Raw genomic sequence first — 19,578 nt, forward strand, 5'->3', positions numbered from 1 at the left:
TGACAAGATATTTGGTACCGAGGGGCCCTGCTGGAGACACACACCACATTAGTCACACCAGGAGGGAGGTTTTGTAAGGGAAATTCTTTAAGCCCACAGTGAATGTTCCTGTCTCTTTAAGTCGTCACCACCGCCTAACCCTCCCTCTGCGCTTTCCAGAGCTCTGAGTCTCAAAGGTCTGGGACTTCCTCTGTGCACACTGGGAGAAAACAGCCTGCAACACTCACAACCAAGGGGAAAGCAGAGATCAGGGCTTTCTCAGATCACCTGTCAGAGTCTGTCACCAGGAAAAGCGAGCCCCGGCAGGGGACAGGAGCTGCAACCAACCAGAAGGAACATGGCTGTGAGAGCATTTACTGTGTGAGCACCTGGGTTCCACCAGGCACCATGTGGGTAAGTGAAAGCCGGAGTCATTAAGATGGGGCGTCCGGATTTGTAAAGATGTCACAAGTTTCCAGTAGAGGAAGTTCGAAAGAAGGTTTATGAGCATATTCTCCAGTCTGGAGGACACACATTCCTGTCTGCTTCCACACTCCCTCCATACAGGGAGAGAAGTGTGTGCTGGAACCACACCTAGGAATAAACTACGTTTTCAAAGGCATTCAGCATTGCCCAAGCAGCATTTCAGCACAGACAGAAGATATTTCTGTGGCCCCGAAAGCAGTCTAACTTCAGAGCAAGCTACAATGTGGTGAGTCAGGATACCATCAGAATTCACCCCCCAGATTCTCCCTCTCCCCTCTGTCCCACAGGAGGGGACCCTCCAGAAATTTAAGAGGCCCAGAACTAGGTCTTCAACCCCTCTCCCTGCATGACCCCTTACACGTCTGCTCCCTAATTCAGGTCTCTCCCACGCCAGCTGCAGGGACACCTCAATTTCATCATCTGTACAGTGAAGGGGTCTGAATAAATAGCTCATTTCCAAACTCTGATTTGTGGACTGATTACATCAGATACATCAGGTTCATAAATCAGAATTTCTGAGCATGGTCCCCCCAGAATGGACATTTTTAAAGAACACTCAAGTAATTCTGAAAAACAGCAAATCTGAGAGGCACTAAACTACATGAACTTGGAATTTTCAGAGGATTCCGAATACAGGATTCTACATGTTTTTTTTTGTTTGTTTGTTTTTTGTTTTTGCAGTACGCAGGCCTCTCACTGTTGTGGCCTCTCCCGTTGCGGAGCACAGGCTCCGGACACGCAGGCTCAGCGGCCATGGCTCACGGGCCCAGCCGCTCCGCGACATGTGGGATCTTCCCGGACCGGGGCACGAACCCGTGTCCCCTGCATCGGCAGGTGGACTCTCAACCACTGCGCCACCAGGGAAGCCCAGGATTCTACATGTTTTACGTAGCTCAATAACTAAGAACCATTTGTCGTCCCAGATTGCAGTGGGAGCTCACCTCCTTCTTGAAAATTATTTTAAATGATTTTAACCCCCATTTCAAACGATGTGGAAAGTCCAGTTGCCTATTCGAGAGTTCTGTGGATTCCCCATAACCCACTTCCTCATTTCCAGCTTTGACAAGGACATCTTGCTTTAGCTAAATTTTTCTTCTTGGCTCTGAACCTTGTGGCCTCTTTCTTCATTTCTGCTCTGGTGTCAATTATGGGAGTTTGTTGATTTCTAGACACAAAATAAATTAATCATATTATGTGATTTACCCCTGGGGTAAACTTTACAGAAAGCTTTGGATGGGGTGTAACGGGGGGCGGGGTGACAGGGGTGGGGTGAGTGACGGGGGTGGGGGCGGCGGCAGGAGAGTTACTGCAGAAACACCGAGAGCTTTGGCTTGAGCTCTAGGCAAACCTGCCATCTGAGTCCTTTGGCCAGAGACAGGTTACTCAGCCAACCTCTCCCTTTGCTTTTGCTTCGTTGTTGGTGCCAATAGCGGGAGAACACAGTTACCTGTAGGAACCAGGTGGGCGACATGAAGAGGTAGAATTTGAAACGGACGTTGAAGCACAGACAGGACTCAGGCAGAAATGTGCGGTGGGATGAATGGTCCTAGGAATGAATGCACAAGGTGGGTTGGAAAAGGCCCTGAAATCTGCTGTTTGTGGAAGGGCTGACTAGGGAGGGGATTAGGTGGGAATGAGGCTGGAGTAGACTGAGGGGAGACTGTGCTGTCGTGTTCAGGCACTCGTGTGATCAGGCAAACTTGACCACAGAACGTTTAATTGTATTAAATAATGTTGGAGTGGGTATTTTCCTTCAAAAAGCCTCAGGTTTGAGGCAGGAACATAAAAACCTGGAAGGGAGCATCCCACTCTCACCCTATTTAGACATATTAGGACGAGCCAAATCATGTGGTTTTCTGAGAGCAGGAGCTCTCCAGACCAGTTTGGGAAATACGTCTGATTTCCGATTTCCAAAAACAAAATTCCAATTTTCTTCTTGTTTGTTTCCCAGGCCAACAACCCTAAGGTAGGTCCTAAGTCAGTGAGCAAACTTTCTTGTTCTCAGGGTTTTCCAAAGCCCCCCACCCCACCCCTGGCTGCTGAATCTCCTGGGAAAACTTATTTTCTACCACTTACGTCACTGACATAAAATTACCTGGGAAAATTAATATCTAAAGGTTACTCATTGACATAGAGTATTGGCAAATGCACTCTGCTCCGTGCATTTCAAGGTCCTGAAAGACAAAGCAAGCTCGCCAAGTGTTCTCACAGTATCATCCCAGCCCCAGACCAGGCTCTTCCACTGTCTTCCCTAAATTCTGATGCTCGGAGAGGGCAGGAACTATGACATTTTCACTGTGGTGTCACCAGCTCTTTGGATTTTGCCTGGCACATTGGAGGTAGTTATACTTATTTGATGAATGAATGATTGAACAAATGGTGTTTGGGACTCTTTCAGTTAATCATGAGAGGACAGAAAACAGCAAGAGATGAAGAAAATGACTATGGTAAGAACACGCCTCACAACGCATGTTTGCCCCCAGGTGTGAACTCCGGGTAGTAAGGGGGATGGGCTATCTCAACACTGAATGGAGGGAAGCCCCAGAGGTTTCTCGATGCTGGGATGAAACAGCAAGAGCCCTGGGGCTGGCATTTGACCTAGATCTCTGCCCCTGACCTGCTGTGAGATATTGAGTTCTTTGACTAACCTGCACCTCCGTCCCTAAGGTAAAATGAATAAACCTCCTCTGATCTCCACAGAAGGGGATGTAGAGGGAATCCAACTATATACTAGAGGGAACATGACTCACCAGGTAGAAGGTGTTAGGGAACAAGGATGGAGGGTTAACCAGGTATCTTATTAGGCAGCAGGTCTAAGAGAGAGGAGAGGATGAGGAGGGAAAGAGGGAGGGGAGAAGAGATGGTCTCATCTTATCCTCCCAACAGCCCTATGAGGACGGCGCTACATTAATGATCCCATTTGTGCAGGAGAGGTTTAGCACTTAGATTAAGCATCTTCCCAGGGTTACACTGCTGGCCGGGGGTGGGGCTGTGATTCAGACCGAGGGTGTGGGACACCAGACAGCCCTCACAGCCAGGCCCACTGGCCCTCCTGCCTATCTTCGGTAAGAGGGTATCTGGGGAAGTAAGGCAGAGGCCACTGAAGTTGTCAAAAACGGTCCAGCTCTGCCCAGTGTGGATGACAGATAATTTACAGCCTTTTATTTGAAGAGGAAAGTAATGTACTGAGAGTCAAGTGATTTTCTAAGGGTAAAACATGGCAAATCAGAACTGGAACTTATTTTTCCTTACTGTCCTATAAGAAGAGTTTCCTTAACCAGATACAGAGTCAAAATACCAAAATTTCTCAAAAACTGTCTAAGTGAATATATATGTATATATATTCATATCAACCACATACATCTCCTCTCACCTTTTCTTTTATCTCTTCAAGCTTAAAAATTCCTTGATCGTGTGCTGATGAAGTTTCTTTCATATTTCCATGCCCTGTTGCCTGGATGTCCTCTCATTTTATCTAAAGAGGTTCATATTTGGCTTACTTACGAGAGTTGTTTTTGGCCATGATGAGTTTTTCAAACAGAAGATTTCAAACAATGCGTACCCTCTTACATAGTCTTGTACAATATTCAGTATTGTACAATATTCAATATTCTGGTACAATATTCAATGTTCAACTGCCTGACTGGGCAGATGCCACTACTCTTTCCAGAGAATACCCAATGGATTGAACTCCCTAGAAGAGGAATTCCTGTAAGTCCTTGGGGAAGCCAGAGCTAGGCTATGATTCAAGACTCATTTTTTTTTGAAGCTTTTTTTAAATTTATTTTTAAAAATTTTTATTGGAGTGTAGTTGCTTTACAATGTTGTGTTAGTTTCTGGTCTACAGCAAAGTGAATCAGTTAGGCGTATACATATATCCCCTCTTTTTGTAGATTTCCTTCCCATTTAGGTCACCACAGAACATTGAGTAGAGTTCCCTGTGTTATGCAGTAGGTTCTTACTAGTTATCTATTTTATACATACTAGTGTATATATGTCAATTCCAATCTCCCATTTCATCCCACCCACCCCCATCCCCCCTTGGTATCCGTATGTTTGGTCTCTACACCTGTGTCTCTATTTCTGCTTTGCAAATAAGTTCATCTGTACCATTTGTCTAGATTCCACATATAAGCAATATTATACGATATTTGCTTTTTTCTCTTTCTGACTTACTTCACTCTGTATGACAGTCTCTAGGTCTATCCACATCTTTGCAAATGGCATTATTTTGTTCCTTTTTATGGCTGAGTAATATTACATTGTACATATGTGCCACTTCTTCTTTACCCATATTCCTCTGTCTATGGACATTTAGGTTGCTTCCATGTCCTGGCTATCGTAAATAGTGCTGCAATGAATATTGAGGTGCATGTATTTTATCTTTTTGAATTACGGTTTTCTCCAGGTACATGTCCAGTAGTGGGATTGCTGGGTCATATGGTAGTTCTATTTTTAGTTTTTTGCGGAACCTCCATACTCTTCTCCATAGTAGCTGTATCAATTTATATTCCCACCAACAGTGCAAGACGGTTCCCTTTTCTCCACACCCTCTCCAGCATTTATTGTTTGTAGATTTTTTTTTTTTTTTGCGGTACGCGGGCCTCTCACTGTTGTGGTCTCTCCCGTTGCAGAGCACAGCCTCCGGACGCGCAGGTTCAGTGGCCATGGCTCACGGGCCCAGCCACTCCGTGGCATGTGGGATCTTCCCGGACTGGGGCACGAACCCGTGTCCCCTGCATCGGCAGGCAGACTCTCAACCACTGCGCCACCAGGGAAGCCCTGTTTGTAGATTTTTTGATGATGGCCACTCTGACCGGTGTGAGGTGATACCTCATTGTAGTTTTGATTTGCATTTCGCTAATAATTAGTGATGTTGAGCATCTTTTCATGTGTTTGTTGGCCATCAACAAACAGAGTGAACAGAGTGAACAGAAGCATGTGAAAGAGGCAGAAATAACAGAATCGACCTGAATAGCAAATGAACTATGAAAACCGTTTTGAATTCAATGTTAATCAATAAAATGCACCTTTAAACCAATTAAGACATCCTAAGATATGCCCATCAGGGTGACCAAAAACTTAAAAATCTAATATCACCAAGCGTAGGTGAAGATTGGGGGGATTCTCACCCATGGCTGCTGCCAGTGTGACTTAGCACAAGCTTCTTGGAGTCGTATTTGGCAGTATCTTGTCAGGTGGAAACTACATATCCCAGAGCAATCGTCCACGTGCACAAGGAGGCGTGTAGGGGGATTCTTCTGCAGCGTGGCTTGTAGTAGCAAGCACGTATCTTGGCACACCAAGTGTTTGTTAATAAAATTGAGTTGCATAAAATGCTACATAAATAACATCACTGACATAAAAGATTAAAATACCAAAAAGTACTATATATTACCTATACATACATGTGTATCTCAGAATATTGGTTGCCTCTGAAGGGAAGAGGGAGAATGAGACGGGTTGGGGGGAGTCAAAAAATAAATAAATGGAACTATATGTGTAATGTTTTAACTTTTTCAGTCAAACCAAACAGCAGCAATGAAAATGCCAAAATACTTAGATCTGTTCACTGCAAGTAGTGGGCATTTGTTTCATTACTCTGTGTGTTTCTCCCCTTAAAATGTTTGCTTCAGAACTGCATAATCTTTAAAACTGAATAAATAAAATACAGTCTCGGAGATCATCTCAATTATAGTGGCACATTGCATGCTTGCCTTTTCTAATGCTCACCTTTTCTAGCACCAAGAAGAACGACACAATATTATGTCTCATCTGAATGAAACATTTATCCCCATAGTTTTGCCAATTTCTGGGTATATCTACTGGAAAAATTTTTAAGTGGTTATTGGGAGACCCACAAGGGAAGACATATGGTTTAAAACTGAGCAGGAAATGAATTTACCTTGAATTTGTCCTGAATGTTGACTCTGTCCCTCAGTCATGGCACCAGCTTCTCTCCACCAGCTGCTCAGAGGGGAGGGAGGGTGGTGGCCGTACTCCTCCGTCTTCTACCTCGTCCTCTCATGTCCGTCCTCACAGGAGCCCTGGATCCCCAATTCCACACTCCCATTGGAAGGTACATTGTACTTTCCTCTTTGCCACTGGGATATCCATCTGGTACAAAGAGTTTCTGGGGCTGGAAATGGCCAGTACTTCAAACAAGCCAATGTCATTTACAGCAAGGCAATTTTTATTCTCTAGTCTAGCAAGTTTGCTTACTTTGATTCCAATAATAATAGTAATAATAAAACAATAAACAAAATCCTGCTTCTCATTCCACAGAAGAAGACTTTCTTTATTTCATGCCTTTTCAGGTAGAGGGGAGATAATCAACTGACTTGTTTTCAAACATTTCATGCTTTCCTATAGGATGAGGAAAAAGCAGGAGTTCATTGTGTTAATATAACCTAGAATCACCTGGCTTGCTTAAAGTTATATATGGATATTTGAAAGTAAAATATAAGTTAAAAAATTAGCGATGGAAACGGCTCATCTAAGGATAATTATTCTTGGCTGTCTGAATTGGAGGTGTTCTCAGGCCTTACCAAGTCCCATATGGACACCTGCTTTTTATTCCTTTCCTTTTTTTATTCCAGAAGAGAATGGAAGGGCTTCAGAGGAGCAGATACGGGACTATGGCTGAAGGTAAGAAAGCCTCCAAATTCTCAAGAGCTCTAGGCATCAGGGAAGAGTCACTGTTTTCTCTCCTCCTTTCCCTCACCTCAAACACAGTGACAGAAAAGAAACCCAGTTGTTTTCCACTGCAGAAGAAAAGGCAGCTACCATGTTCTTATCTTCCCCACCATCATCACAGCACACACACCCGAGTGTGAAGCTCTCCCCTGTGCTGTGATGTATGGGAAATGAGGAAATGAAACTTCAAGTCAGAGGTCAGGGGACTTGGAAACGAACTGTGAAAATGATATCCTTCCCTGCCTGCACTCAACTGAAAAGAGGAAAACTTCCCCATAAAGATTTAGTAAATGGTGTTTGCTAAAAAAAAAATCCAGGATACTTAAGAAAGGGAAGAACCAACACAGGGTAAAAGGAATAACAATAACAGATTTTAGGAGACTAAAATGAACTTAATTCATCTGAGCTCCTAAGAACTCCAGAAATCCTCGGATTCTCACTCTCTTCATCCCTTGAAGATTTTAGCTCTTGATGCAGGGTCACCCTCGACAACACCACTTTTGTTCTAATTTCCTGTCATTCTATCAGCCAAATTGACGATCTTTCCAACGCATGTATTTCTTACACATGATGGTCTCATCATCTCTTCCTCAGCCACCCACCCAGGGTCATCTGTCAGACTGTTGCGGTCTCACACACACCTGCGAACTTCCCTCGGAGAGGAATCAGAACCAAGACAGAACACCAATATCCAGTGCAAATCCAAAGTAGATTAGTGATAGGCGTTTATTACGCACAAAAGCGCAAACCGATCGGGGCCTCACCAAAAGCAGGGTGAGACCCCGAGTCTTGTACGGGTGTGGTTTTTATATCCCAGGGTAACAGGATGTTCGTTCTAATTTTGAACTATTGGGTCGGCCATCCGGAACCCAGCGTCTTCCTGTTCACATTATGCTGGCAAGAAAAGCTCAATTTCACAGCAGCCAAGTCAGGCGGTTAGCAATAAAAGCAGTTACGGTGCAAACAGTTTTAAACCAAAACATTCCATCATTAATTCCAAGTATTACAATCGAAACTGTATGTTCTGGGACAGCGTGTCCCGTCACAAGACTCCGTCCTTGACTTTAACGACAAGCCTTCTGTAGGCTCACATCCAAACATCCAACTCCCCACCCAAAAAGAGGAAACCCAGGGCCATTCAGCTGGTCCTCGGTGGTAGGTCAGTGGAGCTCTTGACCTCTGAGACTTCCTTTACCCCGAAGGTTCAGATGAATGTGATTGGCAGCCTGTGTACCTGGGAATTAATTGGTGGGTGAAAGAGAGGTGATCATAGTTTCTCACTGATGACTTCTCATCCTCCACCTCTTTCTAATCTCACGTTTATTTAGCATGAAACTGGGCTAAGCACCTTCCCTGGAAAAGCTCAGGGACCAGCTTTCTGAAAGCTGTGTTTTCCCTGGTCCTGACGAAGTCCCTGGAGCATCCTTCACAGTGTAGCGGTTCTTACTCCTGGCTATGCGTCCAAGTTCGGGCTCCCAGTGTGGGCTTCCTGCCATTCAAGAGTCGCCTCAAGTTGTCTGCAAACATTTGTATGTATTTAAATATCACTGTTTGGCAGGGAGAGAGGTCCATAGCTTTCATGAGATACCATGAAAGGTCCGCGACCTAAAAATCTTAAGAATCACTAACTTTACCAACAAGGACCTACTGTATAGCACAGGGGACTCTGCTCAATATTCCGAAATAACCTAAATGAGAAAAGAGTTTGAAAAAGAATAGATACACGTATATGTATAGCGTAATCATTTTGCTGCACACCTGAAGCTAAGACAACATTGTTAATAAACTAAACTCCAAGATAAAATAAAATTTTTTTAAATCACTGACTTAGTAAAACACGAAAAACTCTTTTTTTTTTTTATAGGCGGGATAGAAAATAAGCTGTTTGCAACCTCGTCCTCATTGAGGATCATCCTGGTGGGCAAAGCAGGCAGTGGGAAGAGCGCCACCGGGAACAGCGTCCTCTGCCAGCCAGTGTTTGAGTCCAGGCTGGCGGCCCGGTCGGTGACCAGGAAGTGTCAGGGCGCAACGGGCACGTGGGATGGGAGGAGCGTCCTGGTGGTGGACACGCCCCCCATCTTTGAGGCGAGGGCCCAGGACCAAGAGGCGTACGAGAACATCGGGGACTGCTACCTGCTCTCGGCCCCGGGGCCTCACGTGCTGCTGCTGGTGACCCAGCTGGGGCGCTTCACAGAGCAGGACGTGGTGGCCGTGACCAGGGTGAAGGAGGTCTTTGGGGCGAGAGCCCTGAGACACACGGTCATCCTCTTCACCCACAAGGAGGACTTAGGGGACGGATCCTTGCGTGACTACGTAGCAAACACAGACAACGTCAGGCTGAGGGCCCTGGTCCGGGAGTGCGGGCACAGGTACTGCGCCTTCAGCAACCAGGCCTCCGGGGACGAGCAGAGGAAGCAGCTGGCCGAGCTGATGGCCGTGGTCGAGGGGCTGGAGAGGGAGCTCCAGGGCGCCTACCTCAGCAACGACCTCTTCTTTGATGCACAGCGGCTCCAGCAGGGCGGGGGCGACCCCCATGGAGAAGGTCACGTGCGCTACCTGGCCAAGGTGCGGTCGCATATTGCAAAGCAAAAGCAAGACCTGAGAGAGGCCTAGAGAAGCCGCGCCTTCAAGGCGCTCCTGCGAGTCAAACACTCGATCGTTTCTCACATCGGAATATTTGCTGTTTTTGTTATATGCTTTTTGAGTTTGCTTGCCATTTTAATTAGCTTGTGTAGCACTCGCGAATGCTGAGCATTTTCAGATGATACCTGCCATCAGCTTGCATTTTTTCAGAGTCAGTATCTTTGTCTATGTTGATAAGGAACTTTATTTGCTTTTCGTGTAGTTTCACTTTCAATTTCCCTTCCTTGCACCAGACACACCATCCATTTTCTTCAGTTGCTTTTTAGGTAAATAAAATCCAAAGGAAAATTCCCTTTTTGTTTTGTTAAAAATGGTGAAAGCAAATAATAAACTAACTGGATACAGTCGTGAAATATTAGGGAGCTTGCAGGAAGGAAAGTGAGTGGACTGTCACACTGTGTGAGCATCTCACCTCTGTGACCTACTTTTTACAGCCTTGCTGTTGAGGAGAGAAACATGTCGTATTAAAAGCTGGTAGTGGAATTCCTTATTGTATTCAGAAACGTACTCTGACTTCCTTGTGGGTTGTGGGAAAAAAAATAAAAAGGCACACCCCCCCCCCCCCCGCAAGAGAGAAAGATGAGGACATTTCGGTGGGGGGCGGGGGTGGTCTCTGGGGCCTGAAGAGGCTGAGGGAGAAAGGGGGAGGGGCCTGGGGGTGAGGAGAAGAGGAATGGGGTCTGTGCAGAGTCAGTGCCTGGGGAATTAAGGAACTGGAATTTGTTAGAGCGGGGCTTGGCAAGGGCCAGACTGTAAGGGTAGTATTTCAGGCTTAGCCGACTATCTGGTCTCCATTGCAGCCACTCAACGGTTCCCTTGCAGCGCAAAAGCCGCGGTGGACAAGATGCAGGTGCCAGGCGAGGCTGCATCCCCATACGACTTTATGAAATTTGAATTTCATGTACTTTTCATATGTGAAACGTTTTGCTTCTTTTGATTTCTTCACCCTTCAATACGTGTAAAAGCCCTTTTTTAGCTCACAGGTTATGCAAAACGGGCGGCAGCCCGCGGTTAGCCGACCCCCGTCTTAGGAAGTTTTCCATCATGGGTTGAGCTCTGATGTAGTGGAACATCTTGAACCCCAAAGTCAGCACAATCGTGTGTGATACCTGCAGAAATTTGGGGAAAGGGTGGCGTTGCCCATTTCAATGGTAACAAAGAGAAGAGGGCAGACATTGGCGTGAAATCTGAGCGAAAGTCACGAAGTCAGTGGAAACAGGAAATCCGAAGAGGAGGGCCCTGTGCGGCCCCTCTGAGCTGCTCCTTTGGGATAGCTGCTGCCCCCAGCCCCTGCTTCGTACCCTGTAGGAGAGACCCGCAGTCGTCCCAGGCAGCCTGTGACTGGATGGGCAAGTGATGAATACGCTAGAATCTCAGGAACTTGACTGTGATGCCCAAGCGTCATTCTGCAAACCTCCACTGGTACTAAGGTGCGTGTTGGTCTCTACAGCGCTACCCCATAACTGATTCCAATCTTGTGCATGGAGTGCTATGTCTGAGCTCCACAAACTCTTGAAACCCCAAGACACTCTTGCGTTCTCAGACCAAGGACCCCCTCCTCAATGCAGTGTTTCCAAACGGTCCGACCTAACTCGGTCTCTCCCTTCCTTGTCTTCATTCAGTCCCGCTCCACCAACACCTGTGTGAGTACTGAGTGTCGGGCTCTATGCTCAGCGCGGTAGGGGGATAAAGGCATATAAAAATGCGTATGAGAGAAATGTGTTAGCCAGAAGGAGGGGGCGGGCTCGGAGGGGGGCGGGGGATGGGGTTGGGGGGTGGGCAGAAGCAACCTAGCCAGGGCTGGGCTCCTAGGAATGTGCCGGCCCCTCCCTCCCGGGACTCACTCAGGAGGAGGGAGCCCACGCTCAACGAGGGGAATGAGCATCCTGGTAGGAGGGATGCAGGGAGGCACCTGGCTGGGCGGGGCCCTGGGCGTCACCCCCAGGGTTCAAGGGCTACCTTCCCGAGGCTTTTAAGAAAGTTAGGAATTTTAGGAAGGCCATGCTGCAGCAATGTGGCCATTGGACTAAATAAGCGTAAGCCTGAGAACAAAGGATACCATTAGGAAGAAAAGAATTCCATCTTGGCCATCAGAGTCTGCGCCATTATTAACACGAGGCGTGGGGAAGGAGAGGAGAGAACGCGGAGGGGCGACACCGACGGGGTGGAACTGACACAGTGTGGGCACTAGCAGCAAGGTCGGGAGGGAGCCAGGTTTCCGTCTTGCCTCCCTGTGACAGTGGCTCCCTGCACTGTCCCGGACCCTCAGAGGGAGAGTGGGCTGCGCAGAGGAAGGCAGACTTTGGAGCTGGTTGTGCCGTCCTTGAAGCCCTCTGGGCGGGGCGGTCTCATCCTCCCTCCAGGGAAGGCATCCCTACCAGGCAGGAACTCGGCCCAAGAAAGTATTAGAGAGCAGGGCTGCAGGAGGATGGTCTCCCTCCAGGCGTGTAGATGGTCCATTCCCAGGCCTCCCCGCACCAGGAAGTCATCTCTTTCCCCAGGAGCAGCGTTGCCCAGTGATCCGGACGACATTCCACCTTTGTTGATTTCCAAGAGGAATAAAGGCGGAGGGTTAACCCAAGGATACTTTACTGCAGAGAAGGAGAAAGGGTTTTGCTCAGCCTGTGCTCACACGTGAATGTTCGCCAAAGTAACTCCTTGGAAAGTGTTCAAATGTGGCTCTGTTTCTCCCTCAAAGGATAAACGAAGCATGGAAAAGACCCCCCTCGGGATCGTCCCATTTACTCTGCCCCCTCCTTTTGTCATTTCCAAAATAATACGACTCTAGGGATTTTTCACTTTCTTCAGGATTCAGTGAATGTCTACTCTAAGCAGGAAATTTGGCTGTAGAGGGAGGTCCTTCCTGATACTGGGAACAAGAAAAGAGAAATTCGTTTACTTAGTCTCGATTCACTTACTCACAGGAAGCATGAAAACAGGGAAGTTCTGATAGATTTAAGGATTTTTTTTAAAGGATATGGAGAACGCTTCACTAGTTCAAATGTTTTCAAATAAGAGACCCCAAACTCCAGTAGCTTAAGCAATAAGGGAATTTATTGGCTAACATACTGGAAACCCAGAGACGGTGCAAGCTTCAAGGCGGTGGAGTCAGTGGCTCGGGCTGACTCCATCATTCTGCTTGGCTTCAACCTCAGTTCGGTAGCCCCACGGCTGCTGTCATTCCAAGCATTACACTCAGGTCCAACAATGCTCAGAGGAGGAAGAGACTGTCTCTCTCTGGGGGTCTTTCCTGGGCAAGCAGAAACCTGGCCCCAGCTCTGCAGACTTTTTCTCACTTCCCATTGGCCTGAATTGGGTCTCAGGCCTGTGCCTGAGCTGCTCACTACAAAGAAAATGAGATTGTATATAGACCAGCCAGGCAACCCTCGAACTGAGCCATCGTCATCTTCCTCTGAGGCACGTGGCTTCACCGAGGGACTGGTGGAGGCATGAACCGAGCCAGAAACCTACAAGGAAGATGGGAGCCACGGAGGTGACAAACCATGTCCTCTGCAGACCAACAGAATTTATTTCTGAAATGAACAAAGAATCCTTGAGGTGATACTTTAGAAAAGCCTCTGACAAACAGATGAGACGGAGGGGAATTAAAGATGATACCAGATGATCAGCAGAATAAGAAGGAAAAGTACGCTGCCCCAGACAAGAGAAACACAAAGAGCATCGTGCACGACGGCCCAGCGCTTGACTCGCAGGAGCGCCTTGAATGCGCGGTTTCTCTGGGCCTCTCTCAGGTCTTGCTTTTGCTTTGCAATATGCGACCGCACCTTGGCCAGGTAGCGCACGTGACCTTCTCCATGGAGGTCGCCCCTGCCCTGCTGGAGCCGCTGTGCATCAAAGAAGAGGTCGTTGCTGAGGTAGGCGCCCTGGAGCTCCCTCTCCAGCCCCTCGACCACGGCCATCAGCTCGGCCAGCTGCTTCCTCTGCTCGTCCCCGGAGGCCCGGTTGCTGAAGGCGCAGTACCTGTGCCCGCACTCCCGGACCAGGGCCCTCAGCCTGACGTTGTCTGTGTTTGCTACGTAGTCATGCAAGGATCCGTCCCCCAAGTCCTCCTTGTGGGTGAAGAGGATGACCGTGTGTCTCAGGGCTCTCGCCCCAAAGACCTCCTTCACCCTGGTCACGGCCACCACGTCCTGCTCTGTGAAGCGCCCCAGCTGGGTCACCAGCAGCAGCACGTGAGGCCCCGGGGCCGAGAGCAGGTAGCAGTCCCCGATGTTCTCGTACGCCTCTTGGTCCTGGGCCCTCGCCTCAAAGATGGGGGGCGTGTCCACCACCAGGACGCTCCTCCCATCCCACGTGCCCGTTGCGCCCTGACACTTCCTGGTCACCGACTGGGCCGCCAGCCTGGACTCAAACACTGGCTGGCAGAGGACGCTGTTCCCGGTGGCGCTCTTCCCGCTGCCTGTTTTGCCCACCAGGATGATCCGCAACCAAAATGATCCTGCATTTGAGCTCTCTTCTCCTCCACCTGTCAGAGCACACGGAAAGTTCATGCGCCATTGCCATGGGCTGAATGTGTCCCCCCAAAATCATGTGCTGAAACCCTATTCGTCAATGTGATGGGGTCTGGAAGTTGGGTCTTTGGGAAGTGCTGAGGTCTAGATGAGGGCGCGAGGATGGAACTCCATGATGGAATTAGCGTCCTTCTAAGAAAAGAAAGAGACTAGAACTCTCTTTCCCCCAGATGAGGACACAGCAACCGGGAAGAGTGTTCTCCCCAGACACCAGCTCTACCACACCTGGACCTTGGACCTCCCAGCCTCCAGATCAGTGAGAAATTAACATTTGCTGATTACCTCCCAGTCTGTGGTGTTTGTTTTAGCAGCCTGAACTGACAAAGAGAGTAATAAATGCCTTTTTAGGAGGAAGAGAACGAAAGATAAAAAGGAAAAGACCTAGAAGAAATAGCGTCCCTGGATCAATCAGGCTATCACACTCTCTTTTCCCACGACAGGGCTGGGCTCAGAGTAAATATTCTTAGGTAGAGAATAAAGGGAAGTCATGCAGGGTTGGTGGAATAAATCATCCCAGCTGGCCAAAGTCCTTAGGAGCGCTCCTTTTGGGATGCTGAACTTTTCCACCCTTTCCAGAACATTCTCCCTGTTCAGTTCCCACCCTGAAGGCCTTCTGATGCTCAGAGCTTCCTGCAACCACTGAATTAATTGTTAGTCGCATACTTTCATCTCTTCCCATCCCTGCCTGGTCTCTGTTTTACAAGATGGCAGGGTTTTATCTGAAAGAACTTACCCTCACTAAGGAGAGCATGACAGCAGATAGCCTAATAAGTTCTATTTCTTGGGGGATATGCATTTTCTTTGTTTTGAGGTGACTCTAGTCTTGTACCTTTCCCTACAGGTGGGAAGTTTGCTGACCCAATGCTGAGTTCATGGTCCCCAGGTGTTGGGCAGGGCTCCACCAGATCTTACCTTTGATGCACGTGTCTTCTCCACCCTTCTGAAGCCCCTCCATTTTGTTCTAGATGGAAAACAGGCAGAGATTGTTCATACTCGAGTCGGATGTGGCATCCGACACAAAACACCACATTTTATAGATGAGGAGATTGAAGGGAGAAGAAAACAACTACTGAAGGTCACACATACTTTAATGGATGAGCCGAGACTAAAACCCAGGGCTGCTGACCCTCAGCCTTTCTTGGCACTAGACTGAACTTCCTCACGAAGAGTATATAGACAGTCCCAACGCAAGAGCACCGCACGTGGTTTCCCACCACCTGGATTTAGCTGCTAACAGGATGCACTGAAAACGTGCTGTCCACCCAGAAGACCAACTAAGGAAGTTGGTCATATCCTAGCTTCCTGGCTCTCTGTCTTCAGGGTCTCAGTCCTGGCACCCAAACTCAAGATTGCCTCGCAAAGTTTCGCCTTGGGTAAACTCACAAAAGACGTTCTTCCCTGAGTTTCCATGGTGATGGTGGTAGAGAGGGTCACGAATCATCCCAGTTTGCCCAGGACTGAGAGGATCCCCTGATCAAAGGAACTTCAGTGTTGAAACTGGGAGAGCCCCAGGCAAACCAGGACGGGTTGGTCGCGCCAGGAGTAGGAGATTGTCGTGACCCCAGGTGGGCAGTGGGGTGGAGCATACGTCCGGTAAACAGAGGGAAGACCTGATCTGTTAGGCTCAGACCAGCTCTTATGTTACCAAAGATCTATGCTTCCATATTCTCAACTCAAATAGTCTCTGACCAGTAGCTACCTCAGGGGCATCTCTCTCCAGTCCACTCTCCTTCTTTCATTGTACCCCATATGCCTTTTTCTTGATCTTTGTCTTTCTTCCTACTTCCTACTTCCTGTGCTCAGCGAGTGGGGCCACTCAGGCCCCACCCAAGAATGACTACTCAAGCTTCACTATTGGCAAAGAACTTCACGACCCTTCCCAAAACTGCATCAGGACCTCACTGTGTGCCAAGTTTTAGAGTATTTTCTAAGGCCCAAGCAGTTAATGCTAAAGAATGTATCTCTAATTGTGGAATTTCAGCATCTGGGACAGGTGAACCGAAAAAAACTACTTTTTGGAATAAGTAGATTTCCTCCACGCTCCTTGGAATCACACCATATAGGATGTTATCTAGCCCCTCCACCTCTGAAACTGGCCACAGTGATTACCTTTGAAGGGAAAATAATTTAATAAATAAATAACTTGGGAATTATTTTAATTTGAATGTCAAAATTCAGCCTCTATCAGACAGTTTCCCGGTAATATCTTGTAATTCGTTCTAATGGTATTTTCAAGCCAAAAGAGAATTCGGCCTCAAGACTTCAACATCAGCTCCTGCCTGAGTTTCCAGCCTGCCGGTTTGGGACCTACCAGCCCCCATAAATGCGTGAGCCAATCCTTCAAATAGATTTCTTCATACGTACATCCTATTGGTTCTGTTTTTTCTGGAGAAAACTGATACATCGATCCAGCTAACTCTCTCTGTTGAAATTTGGAAAAGGAGCAAACCTGAAAATAATTCTCACCTTTGGCTGGATCTCTTCAAGCACGAAGTCTACAGGGAGGAGTTTTTAAAAGATGTGATTGCATAGGGGGGGCACATGGGGACACAGGTGTTTTTTAGATATCAGTTTATTTTCTGTGCTGATGACCTTGAAGCCAAGGTCCTCTGTTTTCTCATGTACTGCCCTTGGATCATCTTGAATGGTGGTCTCCAGAGAGGACCAGCAAGGAGGGGCTCCCAAGCATCTGAGGACACCAGGCTGGTACCAGGTAAGTGATTGGATGAATGTTAAGGGGCAGAGAAGGTGATGCTGAAAGAGCTGCAGAAGGGGGAGCTGGAGGGGGGCTGGAGCTGATATGCCTGGACTCAGAGAAATCAGGTAACACTGTCCACGTCTTTTATATATGAGGAATACAGCAGCGACGTGAAGCCACCTGCAGCCAGGACTGGGGGTTGAAGGGATATCCGAGAGAGATGGCAACCCCTTCACGGTGTCTCCCGGCCAATTGGGAGTGCAGGCAGGACCAGAGTGTGCCACCTGCCCTGTGTGCTGGGAGGGATGTTCCCCTCTGGCTGCCCCTCAGACCCTCGGGAACGGGTCAAGCAGCGCTACTCACGTGATGTGTATGGCCAAGCGACTGGTAGCCAGCCATCTTGGAACAAGGATGAGAGGCTTAAATTCCTGCTCTCTCTGAGTCTAGCCTGAGCAGAAGGAGAAGTGAAAAAAGGAGCCCCTTCTCAAGAACCATCTTTCTCAATTATTTTGTGAGGATTTTTTTTCCCTCTCTAGTCCAAACGGCCACACCTCTGGCCAGAAGGCTGCCACCAGGTCCCAGCTGCACACCCTCCCCTGCTCTGTTCCCTGCAGATCCCTGTGCCCTTGTCACCACATTAGTCCCCTCCCGACATCACCATCATCGTGCTTCCTCTTGGCCATCAACCTCACTGCAGAGCCATCATCCTTCCATCCACTCATTGAAAATGTTACTAACTACCTGACTTTGCTAGACACTTCTCTCCCTACACTTGGAGGACGGTTGGACCAGTTTAGAGAACAGCTCCTTCCAAAGACGGGGAAAGAAGGTGATTCCTTGTACCACCCTTGGGAAGCCCCACTTCCTGCGACGTCTCCACTGGGCAGGGCTGAAAGGAGCACGTGGGGACAGGAAAGGTAGAGGCACCCTTGGCAAAATTGTGAAATGGGCTGAAACTGGCCTGAAATGGGCCAAAACCCAGGCAGATTATCTCACTCTCATTTGCCAAAAGTATTCAGGATCTCCTCCCTACTGGCCCCACGGGAGAGGGTTGGAGAAGGTGACACACCGATTAGGAATCATAAACAAGATGCCATGGTGAGACACCGTCGCTGTTAAAGGGTGCCAGGCAGGGTAATCCTCCAGGGATAACGCCCTCGTAACTCCATCCTGGTCAGTGAGCAGGTTAAATCATTTTTCAAAACAATAAATTGTATGTCTTTCTCAGAAATAAAGCACGTGTTTTACCCAAGCGGTAAAGCACGTGTTTACCAAAGCACATGTTTTATTTCTCAGAAATAAAGCACATCCTGTTCCTGAAATCTTTTTCCCTCTTGAAAACAGAAACTTGCCTTCGAGTTGAGCGGTGTATGCAACAGAGACAAGCAACAGACATCAAGTCAGATTAAAATCGCAAGGCCAGTTTTCAGCCTGTTCTTCAAAGGGCATCCTATGACTTCTGGGAGCAGGTTGCAGGGAGGAGGGTCAGACCATCCTCCCTCACCCAGCAACGTGCAGAGAACTCTATAGGTGCACCCAGATGTGGGTGCCCATGTGAATACACTTTTGCACAAACGCGAGAAATAAGCAAGCTAGTATCACCAAAGGGCTACTCTCTGAGCTCATCCTGTTCAAAATTTTAGGTTCTGAAAAATATAGTACTACATTTTCTGTTTGCAGTTATTTGGGGCTTTAAGGTATGTAATTCCTGACCCTGATAATTTAGGAATGATGAAACTCAGGCTTAGAAAGATCACGTGTGCAGATTGACACAGATTGTTACTGGGAGAACTGCACAGAGAGGGAGAAGGAGAGGGAGGGAAGGGGAAAGAGAGAGGTAGAGAGACGAACAAGCCCTGTTACCTGGTAGGTCCTGGAAAGTTCTGCAAGTTCTCAGACGATCTTGCTGCAATCTTCCCTCCTCTCCCAGGCAGCCTCTCTCATTGGCTTCTAGTCTCTTCACAAAAACATAAGAGGAATGGCAGATGAAAAAACCTGGCCACCAATTCTACCTGCCAGAGAGAGAGAGAGAGAGAGAAAGACTGCGTCCCCCGGGGCAGGAAAAGGACAATGTGTGAGTTTCCTCACCAAGCTATCCTCAGAGAGTGACTCAAAAGCCCTCGGAGACGCCAGAGGAAGAGGGTTTTCTTTTTTGGTTTGTCTTGGTTTTGTTTTCTTTTTAATAACAGTTCCATTTCCTTCTCCCCACCGCATCTCTGTAAGGCTTTTGTGCAGAACAAGGTCTCTGCCTGAGTTAGTCTGGAGACCCGGGGAAGCCAATGAACATCTGGGGCACAGCTGCATCCCAAACCAAGTATCCGCCGCCCTTCACTGGCCCAACTCGCATCTCCCACGCCCACCATTTCTGTCTCCTGCATAAAGATAGCTTCTTATATGTAATTCCAGATGGCAGTGAAGGCTGAACTCAAGGCAGGCATCCTGCTTGAGACCTTCTATGGCTCTGGCCCCCCTTCTTGTTTCTCTGTCAAATGCCCTGCTCTCAAGTCACCCATGCTTTGACCTGAGGAGGAAACAAAGTTTGGT

At 47.9% G+C, this 19,578-nt stretch overlaps 2 protein-coding genes across 3 annotated transcripts; one reads left to right on the forward strand and one right to left on the reverse strand.

The window, feature by feature from the left end:
- The first annotated feature begins 204 nt into the window (after positions 1-204).
- Positions 205-10,270, forward strand: GIMAP5 (GTPase, IMAP family member 5). Its single transcript, XM_060021106.1, has 5 exons — positions 205-393; positions 2,864-2,912; positions 5,100-5,291; positions 7,065-7,113; positions 9,026-10,270. The coding sequence occupies exons 2-5, from the start codon at positions 2,895-2,897 to the stop codon at positions 9,772-9,774; spliced, it is 1,008 nt and encodes a 335-aa protein (XP_059877089.1). The 5' UTR covers positions 205-393; positions 2,864-2,894; the 3' UTR covers positions 9,775-10,270.
- Positions 8,558-19,029, reverse strand: LOC132431298 (GTPase IMAP family member 5-like). 2 transcript variants are annotated; one of them, XM_060021110.1, is made up of 3 exons: positions 18,898-19,029; positions 15,249-15,297; positions 12,905-14,290 (listed from the first exon to the last, which is right to left on the reverse strand). In XM_060021110.1, exons 2-3 carry the CDS (start codon positions 15,289-15,291, stop codon positions 13,410-13,412), a joined length of 924 nt encoding a protein of 307 aa, XP_059877093.1. In that variant the 5' UTR covers positions 15,292-15,297; positions 18,898-19,029; the 3' UTR covers positions 12,905-13,409. The 2 variants fall into 2 exon arrangements, 1 of the variants encoding a protein (XP_059877093.1); XR_009520698.1 differs by lacking the exons at positions 12,905-14,290; positions 18,898-19,029 and adding an exon at positions 8,558-8,678 and having other exon boundaries at positions 15,249-15,277.
- Between the last annotated feature and the right edge of the window lie 549 nt (positions 19,030-19,578).

Source organism: Delphinus delphis, chromosome 9, assembly GCF_949987515.2.
Source record: "Delphinus delphis chromosome 9, mDelDel1.2, whole genome shotgun sequence".
Classification (NCBI taxonomy): domain Eukaryota; kingdom Metazoa; phylum Chordata; class Mammalia; order Artiodactyla; family Delphinidae; genus Delphinus; species Delphinus delphis.